Below are 14128 nucleotides of genomic sequence, written 5' to 3' on the forward strand. Positions count from 1 at the left end.
GACCAATGGGGATGGTTTATTGCTGATATTTTATCACTATGGTCAGATAAACAATTTATCGTGAGGCTAACATCTCCACGAAAGACATTTGGCTTGAGAAATAAATTTCCACTGAGTGTTGCGTTGTGTTCTCGTGTTCTTGTTGGGAATTATACTGCAAGGAACAAATCAAATTTGTATATGAGTAAGCCTAGGAGCTGTCTGAGATGAAATTAAAATTAGTATTGAAATCTCCACATATGGTCACTTCCTAATTATCTGTACTAAGTTTTGTTAATACCCTTTCTAACTGAATAATTAAATTTAAAATGTTTCCTGTTAGGGACTTACAGAATGTCAGAATTATTATCTTGTATGTGTACAAGTCTATCACTGAAGTGTAATACACAAAATGCTGTTAACTGTGATTCTCATACAGATCTGTGGATCTATACAGTCACTTTCCCTACAGTAATGTGATACAAGATTGTACTCAGCTAGACATGTCTGCCCAATTTCTGTAACTTTGCTCTGATGTCCTGAAACTGCATTTTGTAGGTCCAGTGACATTTTTAGAGGTATAGAATGAAACATGTTAATTAGTGTAAGGTTGTGAGTGACTGCCATATTGTGTAGCTCTTCACTAATAATTTGAGAATTATGCGTGAGGTCTGAAAAAAAAATTAATAATAATGACAATAATAATAATATTGCTCTCTTTCCACTACTGGAACCCCTCTGAAAGTTACCTTCTTGGAATGACCTGCATGTGTGTCACTACATTCCACGTTATCACATCTCAAAACAGGATACTTTCTGTGATATCTCTAATCTTGGAAACAACCATAAGTTGGAAGGAGCTATGTCTTGGAAAATAAAGGAGTTCGACAGACAAAAAGCATTCCACTTTTTGTGAAGAAATTATAGATCCTGTTCAACTTTTTAATAGTGCTTTTTTTTCATGGTTCTTCCTTTGTGTATTTGTGATACATAATTTCACGGCCATTGAAGAAATCATCACATTGTCTGCTTGATTTTTCTTCACATGCATCACCCTTGTTTAGATTTTGTGGGCGGGGAATGCTTCCATGTCATGAATGAAGTTATTGTAGTGTTGAGAAACTTGAGATATGTGTTGGTGTTTTCCAACTTGACCTGTGAAACATCAAAATTAGTTTTTTTGGATTATGCCAACATTGGGCTAGGCAGGGACTTCAGACACTCTGTACATGTTCGTGTCCTCTGATAAAGTTGAATGCATGGAATTTTGCTAGTCTTTCATAGAGTCAGACAGGACCTCCCATTATCGGATTCAGCACCATCTCATCAGTAGTTGCACTGTGAATTGTTTGTGACAAACAAAATTAGTAGCCTCTCTCCATTGATGTACAGACAGCCATTTTGAACCACTTCATTACTTGTGTTTCACCAGTTCCATTACCTACCAAGCCTTGCAAGGTGGTTTTCTTTGACAACCAGCAAGCTGTTAATTGAAGCATCAATGCTCTACACATTCATTCATCTCAAATGAATTAAAAATCTGCTGAATACATTGCACAGCACATCGCCAACTGCAAGCAATCAGTGAATGCCTCACCTGGTAGTGGTGCAAAATTCAGGCTTCCTTATGAAGGCCCGTCACTTAGCAGTGGAAGGTGCCATTAGTTGTTATCTGGCTCAGTCCTTTATTTTCAGAACTCCTAATCAAAAATAAAAAGCTTTCAGTTGGTAGCAATGTTTTGCTTTAATGGAAGAGCTTCAACTGCACAGTTGAAAATTCAAGATGTCAGGGACATGGCTTAAAACTTTCAAAACCACAAGACATGCATGCTTTCAAATACATAATATTTCATTTACTAGGAACAAGTAGTGGAAATATATGTTTGTAACCTTCTTCAGTTTAAGATATGAATATTTTACTCATAGTATTGGGAAAGTGAAAAGCAAATTCAGCTGTATAATGGACAGGCCATCTGCATTGAAACATAGTTGCATACAAAATTACATATCACAATACTACTATACCATTGTTACATTGTGTGGCAGTATTTAAGGTATTGTATATTAATATTACAATATTGGAGACAATGAAACTGAAAGCATATGTGGTACAGTATCTTTGTATCTGCAATACAGGCGAGTTAGAATGATACAGGGGAAAAAAAATGTTGTTTGCACTCCTTTGTCTGATTTTGTTCAAATGTGACATTGTATCCCCCCACCTTCTCTCTCATGGATATATTGTTCAAACAATGAACAAAATAATGGATAATCTGGGTTGGAAGATAAAAAAAAAGTGTAACAGGCCAGCCAACTCTCCTTCCTTGCAAAATTGTCTGCTGTACTAATACCTAATATCATATTTGCAGGCCGTGATGACAGATCACGTTATGGTGAAGGTCTAGAAAGAGGCCGTTATGAGGAAGGGGCAGCCACAAGAGATGATAGATTAGTCGACAGGCGTCTGGATCAACGAGGTTATGGGGAAGAACGTCGAGGGTATGTAAAATATATCACATTTTTTTCTGTTTTGAGTAATTTATGGGAATGAATTCAGAAGTTTTGTGCAGTTAATTGAGAACAGAAAAGCAAAAAGCACTGTTTTTGTCTTTCTCTTGCTATTTTAAAATAAAACTGTGTATATCTCATTTTATGAAGAAATTAAACAATGGAAAATCTAGGATGGAATGTAACAATTTAATGAAGAGGAATATTGCTACTTACCATATAGCAGAGATGCTGTGTCACAGACAGGCACAACAAAAGGCTCTCACAATTAAAGCTTTGGGCCATTGGCCTTCATCAACAATAGACGACACACACACACACACACACACACACACAGTCTCAGACAACTGAAACCATAAACCATGAGTGTGGTTTCAGTTGCCTTAAACCATAAAACAATGAGAGTGGTTTCAGTTCCTGAGACTGTAGTCGTGTGTGCAAGTTGCATTTGCGTGAGTGTGTTGTTTATGAAGAATTTAACATTTTGGCTTTTGTTGCAGTTTACATACAAATTATTTTGTAGTCTGTTATTGCCTTAACATTCTTAAAACATTTCCATCTCTGTTTTGCTTTGATCTGAGTGATCTTTGTGTTTAGTTGAGGGACTGTGGATTCTTATCTGCTTCAAGATTTTATAATATTTATCACATAAAAAGATATTTCCCCTTTACTAACACAATAAAATCTAGTTAGGTGGGAGACTGATTGGAAGAATGGTTAAATTGTGACTTCATTGTTAACTTGTGTTAATGGGAATTTTTCCTCTATTTCAGATAATTGTACTAATTTCAGTGAAGGATGTTGGCACTACTTAACAGAAAAACTGTTTGTTTCAATATTGTTGATTTTGTGTCCAACTTTTACAAATGTTTCAGCTCCTCCTTTTTCCATGTTAATTATACATGAAAATGATCCCTTTGGTTACAGTGTGTTCAGAGAGGGACAGAATATTTGTCACTTAAGAGTTTACTCATCTTCTAGGCATACAGTAAGCCTTGTGTTTCAACCAAGGTTGAGTACATCCGTAATTGAAGACAAACATATCTCATAATGAACGTCACACTGTATGACACAGTGTTGCAATGCACTATTTTGCTGAACTGTATACTCTTGGAGAATGAACCATCATTTGTTTGATGAGGACTTTTATTTGTAAATAGGCGGCGTGACACAGGTTTAGATACTCTGCGTGGCCGGGAGCTATGGGAAGGACCACGTACTGATCGTGATCTGCTATACGAGCGAGATGATCCGCGACCTACTGGCCCAACAATAAAGGGACGTGACTGGGATGCACCAAGGGACTATACTGAGGGACGAAGGGAATGGGACGGCCGAGGTGGAAGGTGAGTCACAAAAATTAATTTTGTAAAGGTAATTTATTTAAAGCTTTCTGAAATGTATTAAATGTACTTGTCCTTTTTGTAGTTAGTTAGGATAGCTGCATTTTTGCAGTGCAATTAATATATCTTTAAAATTTGTTCTGATATTAGTGGTCAGTTGTTCATTAATAATTTCAATTTACATCTGCATACGATGCAAACTATTGTGAAGTGCTTGGTAGAGGGTACTTAATTATGTACCACATGTTAGGATTTCTTCCCAGTGCAGTCACATATGGACGCTGGAAGAATGACTGCTGAAATGGTTATGTGGCTGCTGTAACAAGTCTAATTTTATCTTTGCAGTCCTTATGGGAGCATTATGGAGGAAGATGAAATATATTTCTAGATTCTTCACATAACACTGGGCCTTATAACTTTGTATTTAGGCTTTTATGGGATAATTGGTGTCAATCTTCAAGTGTCTGCCATTTCAAGTTTATCAGCGTTTCCATGGTTTCCTTATGTTAGTCTGACAAACTTGTCATCATTTGTGCTACTCTTCTTTCTATATTTTCAGTATCCTCTTGTTAGTCTTATTTGATATGGGTCCTACACACTTTTACAATATTCTAAGATGCAATACACAACTGTTTTGTAGGCAGTTTCCTTTCTAGACTAACTACATTTTTCCAGTATCCTGCCAGTGAACTGAAGTCTGCCACTTGCTTTATGTATGACTGTATCCATGTGATCATTATATTTCATATGCCTTCCAGCTGTTACACCCAGACATTTGCCATGCAAATTCCAGTTGTAACTCATTCATATTATAGCAATAGGGTACTATTTTCTTTGTAGACAGAGATAATAAGATCCATATAAGTCACCCAGCATTTTTTAAAAATCTTCATCATAAATTTTACTTTCGGTACACTCTATGTAAATAAATCAAATGAGTTGCTGAGCAGTGGGCAGGCACTGGGAACTCCTGACAATTCGTGGCTCAGCTCTTTTCCTGTATGTAGTTAATAGTGATATATCCTTACATAGTAATGTATTCTGTCTTGGATCTTCCATTTATATATATTTTCTGCCAATAAACAATTAATATTTGCTGTATGATTTGAGTTCAGCTTGCTGCTTGTACCGATTGAGGTATGTTTATTGGATATTAATTTTGGGTGTTAAATTTTGATATAGTTATTCCATGCTCTCATTATTAAACTGACATTAACTATGATGAGCACCATGTGTTTATTATATATCATTTTAATAGTATTGTCCATTGGTACCTAATGCAGAAGGTGAAGTGCTGGTTGATCTGTAGACTGATGTCACAAGGGCTATAGCACCAAGGAGTTCAGTTTAGGCCTTTATTTTACAAAGGAATGCCGTACGGAGTTGTGCAAAATTAATGACAGTAACTAAATTGCTGACATACTGTAAAGTAGCTGTTAGAGTGCAGCACATGGCTGTGTTTTTCTCTCATCTGTTCACAGGTGGGATAACACACACATTACCAGGAGAGGAGGGGGGGGGGGGGGGAATTTATTGTATTATCCAACAAAGCAACTGGTTACCTGGCCAGGGTGGTAGTACCAAGGAGAGGCAGCAACTGCATACGCTCTGGTATCCTTACAAGTGGATGTTGCCCCATGATACATGTCTGTATTTCAATGCCTTGCATAGCACAACCAATAAATGTAGGTGTGCACTTTGGCATGACAATACTGTTTGGTCAATATCATTTTACCAGCATTTATTCACAGAGTAATATTTATGAATCCATGTTATGTTTAAATAAATCACTGACCACTTTCATTCTTATGCCTCATATTCTCATAAAAGCTAATATAATTTCTCTTTTTTGAGACTATGTCATCTTGTTTGTACATGTTAACCTGTCTATTGAAATACAGTTTAAAAACAAATTTCACATTGAGAACAATTAAATTGGTAGTTTGAAGAAGGGAATGAATCCAAAACCTCCTTTTGTGACGTAATACAGATAACTGTCTCTCATTCTTATTTTTAATTTTGTCTTAACCAGCCTGTTGTATGAAATTCTTTACATTGAGCTCCCTCATATCTCACTACCTTGGAAAGATGAATTGTATCGTCATAAAGAACAATCCACAATATTAAAAACTGAGGATTTGTACCCCTCTTCAAACTGATTATGGTGTACGCATTAAAAATTTATATTACAGCATCAGAAATAGTTATATTTTCACAAAACATTCATGATAGAACATATACATAAACATATTACTCAAAGGTTTTGAAATCATTATCAAAAAATTTTACTCTGAAAATCATGTCCTATACTTTCACCATCCCCTGCAGTAGCTAGTGTTGCTCTCATCAGCACCTCCTCATGTAACCGTCAGTACTCAAAAGTACATAATTATCTTTCACATGACCTGAATCTTCTTGTCTTGTTTTGGGATTTTCCCATACACCATATCAGTTGGTATGTGGGGCATTCCTATGTTGCCCTTTTGCAGCAGGAAAGTGTTTTTCACTGCAGCTTCAATGAACTCACAAGGGAATTGCCCAATCCAACAAGTTGAAACCCGTCTGGAAATTGTTAGTACAGGAAGCATACACCGAAAGAAACTCGGTGTTAGAATTTTAGCTGCTAAGTCATACTGCTAGTATTAAAAAATCCACCAAATTTGTAGCTCCCCAAGTGAGCGGTGACTGGTGAAATGTCCAGCTTTGCCGTATCTGTAGCAGACAGGACATGCGCAATGTGGCGAGCCCATGACGGCACAATAGTAAACAGGTAACATGGCACAACATGATTGTAATTTGTAAAGTGAATTTGAATTTCCAGCTCATATTCATAATAATTTCATAATAATTGGCAGTTGTCTTTGCGGTATCACTAAGTGTTAACAATGGAGGTTAATTGAATTAATTTTCTTTGTGATTTCTTGGTATATGCTTGCTAATAGCATCTCTGTTGGTGAAGGCTCCAGAGTTCCACAGTAATGAGGAATCCAATTTCTGTTTCCAACCTGGAAAAAATGAAATACAAAGAACGTGACACAGTCGAAATCACCTACTTCTGAAGACTTACATATGTGTTATTTATTAGTTAATTTCGTGGACATTCATTCCAGTGACATTTCGTTAGAAATTGTGTAAACAGTGAAGAAAGAGGAAATAACTCAGACAATCCTGTTGATTGTGGTTTGAACACTGATTGTTGTGTTAATTAAAGTCCACAACAAAAACAGAATACCTACCAAGCCCAAAGAAAAAAAAAATACTGTAATAGCTTTTAGTGAGAGAGAAAAAACCTGTAAATTTTTTGGTTAAATGAAGGAGGGAGAAAATGCTTAAACTTAAGCAGTGCGCAAAACTAGTTTCATTTTGTAAAATCTGTATGTGAATGTGAATTGTGTAAATGGAAGAAACATTTACAAGAAGTACCAAATGTGCTCCAAAGTGAAACACGTGAAAGTGTGAAAGAAAAAAATATTCGAAAGATTTAAACTGCTCATGAGAGTCACTGCACCATTATCAAGGGAGATTGACGAGACTGGGTGCTCTAAATTGCAAGAGTGATGAATATTACTGATTTCCAGGCTTCTTCGAACTGTTTAAACAGATTCAGGAAATTACACAGACAGAGGAGTCCAAAAATTATGAATTTTGCCTCAGTTAAACGTTTAGAGGAGATTTCATTAATAGATACTGTAGAAAAATTTGTAGCTGATGTGCAGATGAAGCTTCTTATTATCCCATAAAAGCTATATATAAAGCTAATCGGTCAGGTTTCATGCAAACCGCATTTATCATTTCAAGCGAAAAAACACGGGGTGGTTTGTGCAGTCTGTGAGTACTATGACACATGTGTATACAGTGATGTTAGTGATTCTTATCATTGGGTTGCTGTTTTCACAGATTTATCTCTGTCTTCATGAACATCAGAACAAATTAGGACCAAAATTTAAAAAAAAGGACTGTTTAATTGCAAAAGTCTTGTAATCAATGTAGCAAAATCTGGAAAAAATAGAAGAAAATAGCTTTCAGTGCTACATCTGAAACATCTCCTTACCTTGCGCGGAAAATAATTAATTACTTTGCCTAAATAAAACTAGCAATTTCTGTGAAAGCCTGAATGTGCTAATTTTTCTTTTATCAAGTGTGCCTGGTGTAATGAAAATGTTTGTTTTCTTCACATTTTGTGACAACTACAGCAGATAAAGAAGGAACTGTTTCTTTGTTAGCAAAATATACATCATTCACAAATTATTATAACAACTGTTCTACAGGAAGTGTTATAAAATATTTAATGGCAACAAATTAAGATCCCTGTTGATGGAACACCTCTGTAATATATAACATCATACACAGCCTTGACTTTCTTTGGCCTGCTAGTTATTTGTGTAAGAATTGCATCTAGAACAGTTTAGCTATCAATATGAACTGCAGGTTATTCAAAATAAGTAGTGATTTGAGACATTTTTGGTTTGGTTTAAGTGCTGGAAAATTCATGTGTGTGCATTTCGCACTTCACGCTATGTGGCACTATTTTCTTTTGTCACAGCTGTGCCTCCTTATTTGCTACATCCTGCTAGAAGAGCTGCATCTGCTTATTTGCCAATTCAGACAAACGGGTTGTGCAGATTGCTGTCATAAGTGGTTCTTCATACGTCAAAAATGAGTAATTTTAACATTTTTTCTGATAATACGGTGTCCTTAACAGCAAAAGTATTGACAGTGCATTTCATTCAGTGTAAAAATTTTCAGGGTAGGTTTCAGTGTGTCAATTCGGACCATTCTCTTGTCAAATGCTTTTCAATAACATTTAGGTAAGAACTATTTTAACTACATGTATTTCTAAATCAAAATTGAGAACTTTTCCAGAGACTTTGTAGTCTTCCTGTAGAACTTGGGCCATTGGTTGTTTAATATTTAGGATACTTTCAGCAGAGATTTAAGTAACATTGATATCTTCCTTGAGGGTTGAATCAAATCATTGTATTGTTGTATTGTTTAAATTCTGTCTAGTCATCTGATTTTCCTTCTTGTAGTCCCATAATTGTGATTACGTCACAGAAAGTACTGATAAATCTTTGTAAATTACCCAGTACCAACCAAAGCAAGGAGCCAAGTGCACTAAAATGTTGTTGCGGTTTTGACTTCTGGAGGCATCATTGAAAAGGTGAAGTTCTTTAAACTCAGGGTCCATGTTGCATATTTTCAACCACAGCATGCAACATACTTCGTCAGTCCACATTTATCTTCTTCTGCATAAACATAGAAATTGGCAGAATCTTCTTACATATAATGTATGGAGGATACATATGACCAGAGTTTACTCAGATAGAACATTTCCTGAACAGGTAATTTTGGTAAAAGAAGGTTTTGCATCTAGTCAAATACAAGTGCTCCAACCTTAGAGACATTATACGGTGCCCTTAAGACATCTACTACGCAGTGGGCTCAGAAGAATATAAATATGAGGGATATTATGAATATTTCATGCTCACTTTATCTTTCGAGCCCACAAGCAGAATTGAGATAGATATAGATCTCCCAAGCTTAAAGATTAACCAGTATGTTAGCTACATTTTGTACTCAGTAATGTATAACCTAATATGCACAGAATGGAAATTCCTTGTGATCCTTCTTTTTCATTGCAAAGTATTTGAATTATGTGCAGTGGGGTACTTAATTACAAAATATTGCAATAACTTTGACCACCACCATACACAGTTCATTACAAAGCTGACTAATGACATGAGGCAACGAGTAAAATCAAAGTTTGTACCAAATAGTTTATTTATAATCATTTGAGAAAGATTGTAGGGCAGCCAGTGGGCATGTGACATTCTCTTTGACCTTGGTTTCCAGGCTGTGGCCTCAGATTTTCTTTGTTTGCACAGTGGCATGTAGCATTAAGAGAGAACCTTACATGGGGAGAAGCGCTGACGTTATCATAGAAAACATGGCCAGCATTTGATGAAGCCTGTGTGGGAGCTGTTGCAAGAGCTAGCAAGTAAGCTTACAATGAATCTTACTCTGTCTTAGATGGGCTTTACCACTTGCTGCACTATATTTGACTCCCACAACAATAGAAATGTGGGCTGTTTCAAGAAGCCTAACCCCACATGCAATGTTTAATTGCGATATGTCTTTCCTGACAATTTCAGTGAGTTCTTTAGTCGCAGCTGTCTACAGATTTGGAGTGACATCAGGAATTTTGATGTCTCTCTTAGTATTCCAGCACCACAATCACATATTAATAAATTTGAAGTCCCAGTTTCTGTCCGGTGTGCAAATACAAAAGCCGCTATAGGTTTGATTTTTTTTTTTTTTTTTTTTTCTTTTCATTGCGGCCAAAAACACAATCAAATTTCTGCCAAATTGATTGAGGATTTCAACTTCGCCTCTGTCATTAATGTGTAGTCACATTGGTTCACATTGCACTGAATTATGTCCATGGTGTTAATTATGCCAATAATATTTACTCAGATGCGCACTTTAGCTGATCCCTTGAGCATTACAAAGCATTAAGTGAGGGTAGCAGTAACATCCAGTGTCAGTTCATGCAATTGCTTTAATTAATTACAAGTAACTCAATTTGTCAAAATTTGTGTAATTATATTGACACTGTCTTTTAACTTTTAACCACAAAGTAACTGTTAGTTTGAATATATGCAGATGTACCCATGAATAGCACCATTCATGCATGCGTTTACCTTCAAAGTAACTATTGCTGTTGTGACTTTATGTAATGGTTTTTCCACTGAGTAGTTTCCCTAACCAGCATTCCATCCAACCAAACCAATTACAACTTTACCTGAAGCTGCTCACATCGTTGGTAGACTATGCATGGCTTCTTTGAAAAAGAATAGCTCAATAATGTCAGTAGGGTTGAACTGCACACATCTGCTTTCATGCCCAGGGGTGATCTTGCTGTAAATAATAACCTGTCATTGTGATCCTGCTGTCATATAAGCTATGCATTGAATAGAATTGTGGATTAACAAAATGAACACAAATATTAAATAAAAAATGCTTGAAGAATTAATAAAAAGGGTTTTATTCTTATGTTAGTAATTGATGTGGATGGCATCAGAGAATTCTGTTGAATATTCTTTATTCAAGAAAGTATATCTCAGATAAAAGGAAAGTGGTCGTATGATAACCAGTTGTACTACAGACAGATTGATAACCTTATTAAATGCAATAAAGTTGTGTTGGGAGCATTGCGAGAATGGTAGCAGAATCCCTAAGCTAAATAGTCATCAAAGACATGCAAAAAACAAAGTACATTTCATGATCACAACATATGAAACATATTCACCAGCTCAAAATAATTCAGAGTTCAGAATGAGGATTTACCTATTAACACATGAGAGATAACGAGTATGAACTCATACTGTGTCTGGTCTCAATTCCATAGCGCAAGTGGAAAGATAAAGTACTGCACTGGAACACATGCAGATCTCACAAGAGTTAGAGGCCCTCCAAAAGTTAATGTATTGTAGCCAACATCCACTGCCCGGAATCTATCTCCCACAAGCCAAATAACGCACGTCACCACAGACAGGCCTGCCTTCCACTAGATCACGTAAAGTTCTAATCCCTCCATTGAGCAGGCCACTTGAAAAGAGTCTGTCTCCACTTGTCACCAACAGTTCTCTGCCACTGTTCCTGCTGTATGGTCTGAAGACTATCCCCACCAAAAATACATTGTTCCTATGTTTTGCAGACATGATTTTAACTCAACTTGACCACTTTCTGCACTAAACTAATATAATAAAACAGTATTTAAATAAAAGACTTGTTATAAACATTCGGTCACATTCAGACCATTTACAATCAACATAAATAAAAGTCTGTTCATAAACAAATAAGTCAGCATTCTTGCACAAGTGCTGTCACATTAAATATTGTTTAAACTGTTATTTTTGCCTACTTATAGAAGGGTCTTTTGACTCCCTTGAAAAAATTGGTGTCAGCTAACACATGTGATTGACCACTTCCTAAATTACCATGGTTTTGAGTTATCAACTGTAATTATATTTAAATAAAGTTATTGGCAAAATAGTAACTTAATCCTTAAATACAGTAAGACAGGATATGAGGTATTTGCGCTGCATTCAGCTGCTGTGATAATGTGCAGGATATGATGAGCTGCAAAAATTTGCACAGTGAAAAGGATATAAAAAATAATAAATCAATAAATAAAATAGTTACAGGTACATGGATTTCAGGAATGGTAGCTATACTGCAATGTTATGTTTAAAGATGTTGTGTGTTGAAATGGCATGAAGCATTCAATTAATTCAAAGGTTCATTGTGAAAATTTTTAGTTACTGTAAAATGTTAAATTCTGTAATTGTTGAAGATATTAAAAATATTGTTCCATTGGGCGCGCTTTATTTTTCTGAGATCAGAATTTTTCAAACTTACTTTATTATTTAACTGCGATTTATTGTAGAATTTCCAGGAGTTGTAAGAAGCCATCTTTGGGATTGTCTTACACTCTGCTATTGCTAGTGCATTTTGTGTCCTCCTGTGTGAGCAACAGCTGTCCATATGCTTTGGAGTTTACCCATTTGTTGCTATGCACTCCCTGCCTAAGTACTCAGCCCATTGAGTAACAGTTTCTTTGGCTGACCCGGCCGTGCTGCGCTCTCAGCCTTGGAGCTGCTGGCTTAATATGCAGCTGTACAAAACAAATTTTCGTTTCCTACTACCCATTCTAGGTGGCTGAATAACTCATGTACATATATGCAACGTAATGCTGTGAATATAACCCCCCCCCCTCCCTCCCTCCCTTCCTTCAGAGTGGGACCGTCCATGTTCGCACTAGCATAGGGCCATCTCAAAAAATACAGCTGTCACCCCTGCTAAAGTTAAGTAATTCAAATTGAGCAGTTCACAGGATGTGGTTCTATGACATTGTCTGTAAGTCTGGGTGAACACAGTGCTTGAAGAAACAGTGAGTTGAAGGCAGAAGGAAAAACTGCCATGGGGGGAAAAATCTTTGTGATGGTCAGGATGGGTTGTAAGAGTAGTTAATGGACTTCCTTGCTACAGATAATGCAATGGTAGGGTTATGTTAGTAGTGGGTACATGCAGCTGGATACCAGTGTCATTACCTCCGTTTGTCATAAAGATGTCAGTCCAAATCACTGCAGCAGCACAGAGCATTGCTTTGAAGAGCCTCTCTGCTGCAAACTGTCACTGTGTCAGTGGCACTGCAGCAATCACTATTTTGGCCCCGTTTCTACTTGTGTGTTGTTCCAGATGGACTGCGTCGTGGCTGAGCTGGCATGGCTCAGCCTCCCAGCACCTCAGGCAATTGCTTGATTTACCAAAGGATGTTGCTGCAGGTGTCGTCCATCTCGCCAGGCTACTTCTGTGGGATGTTTGTTGGTGTTTAAGCCACCCGTAGTGAGGCAGCTGTGGTGGCCAGAATCTTTTTCTTCATCATTTGCCTGAAAGGCCAGTCAGCAAAAGATGAAGGCAGACGTCTTCTGTTCGTTGACACTCTCTCCTTCATTACGCTCTGGGGATGGGGCACTGATAGAGGCAGTGTCTTCTGCTTCAGTATGGTGATGGTGTTCTGTTGCCACACACAGTTGCAGTGGCTGTAGGCAGACCTATTCTGTCTCCGCAGCCAGGGTGGCCCTGAAAGTAACCCTCTCTGCCACTGTTGTGGCTTTAAAGACTGCCGTAGCCTTATCAGTGACATCGCACAGTGTGGCATTCATCATTCCTTTACTTCATCTTCTCATGCTCGGGCAGCGTTTCCCGGCCACCCGCTTGTGGCTGGTCCCCCCTCTTACCATTGATGGTGGTCATTTACAGTCAGGGGTAACTGCTGCCGATTCTTCTGTCAGCTGTGCCAGAAATCAATGTGTTGGAAGGCGTCATTTCCTCTTCACTGGTGTGACATTGTGGCTGAAGCCGCCTCGTTGCTGTCGGTCTAGTTACAGCTTGAGAAATCTGGGCAGCCTTGCCAGTTGGCAATATGGGACCCACCACAATCGGTGCACATTGGAGTTTATTTTTTCCTTATATCACAGGTGCAGCTGTTATGCTCACCTGAACACCTCTTGCACCTCATAGCATAGGGGCAGTGCTTTGCTACATGTCTATCTCCCTGGCACCTGAAGCTCTAGGACTCAGGGTCCAGGCTTTGGGGAGGGAGAGCTACCAGTTGACAGGGAAGGCTAGGAGCTTCCTTAGCCTGAAAATATCACCCGTGTTGGCTGCCTTTTGCATGATGACAGTAGACAGTGGTGGCCTCTTCTTATTCATGTTTACTACATACCAGAAGC

The 14128-nt window shown here is 37.5% G+C and overlaps 1 protein-coding gene across 9 annotated transcripts in view; it reads left to right on the top strand.

The window, feature by feature from the left end:
* The window catches only part of LOC126162229 (zinc finger CCCH domain-containing protein 13-like), a 260877-nt gene that overhangs the window by 170307 nt on the left and 76442 nt on the right, over nucleotides 1–14128 (top strand). For all 9 annotated transcript variants that reach the window (XM_049918590.1, XM_049918593.1, XM_049918591.1 and 6 more), the window contains exons 10-11: nucleotides 2349–2478; nucleotides 3648–3833. In XM_049918590.1, coding sequence (XP_049774547.1) covers nucleotides 2349–2478; nucleotides 3648–3833 — 316 coding nt within the window. The remainder of the gene's footprint in view (nucleotides 1–2348; nucleotides 2479–3647; nucleotides 3834–14128) is intronic.

This window comes from Schistocerca cancellata, chromosome 2 (assembly GCF_023864275.1).
Source record: "Schistocerca cancellata isolate TAMUIC-IGC-003103 chromosome 2, iqSchCanc2.1, whole genome shotgun sequence".
Taxonomy (NCBI): Eukaryota; Metazoa; Arthropoda; class Insecta; order Orthoptera; family Acrididae; genus Schistocerca; species Schistocerca cancellata.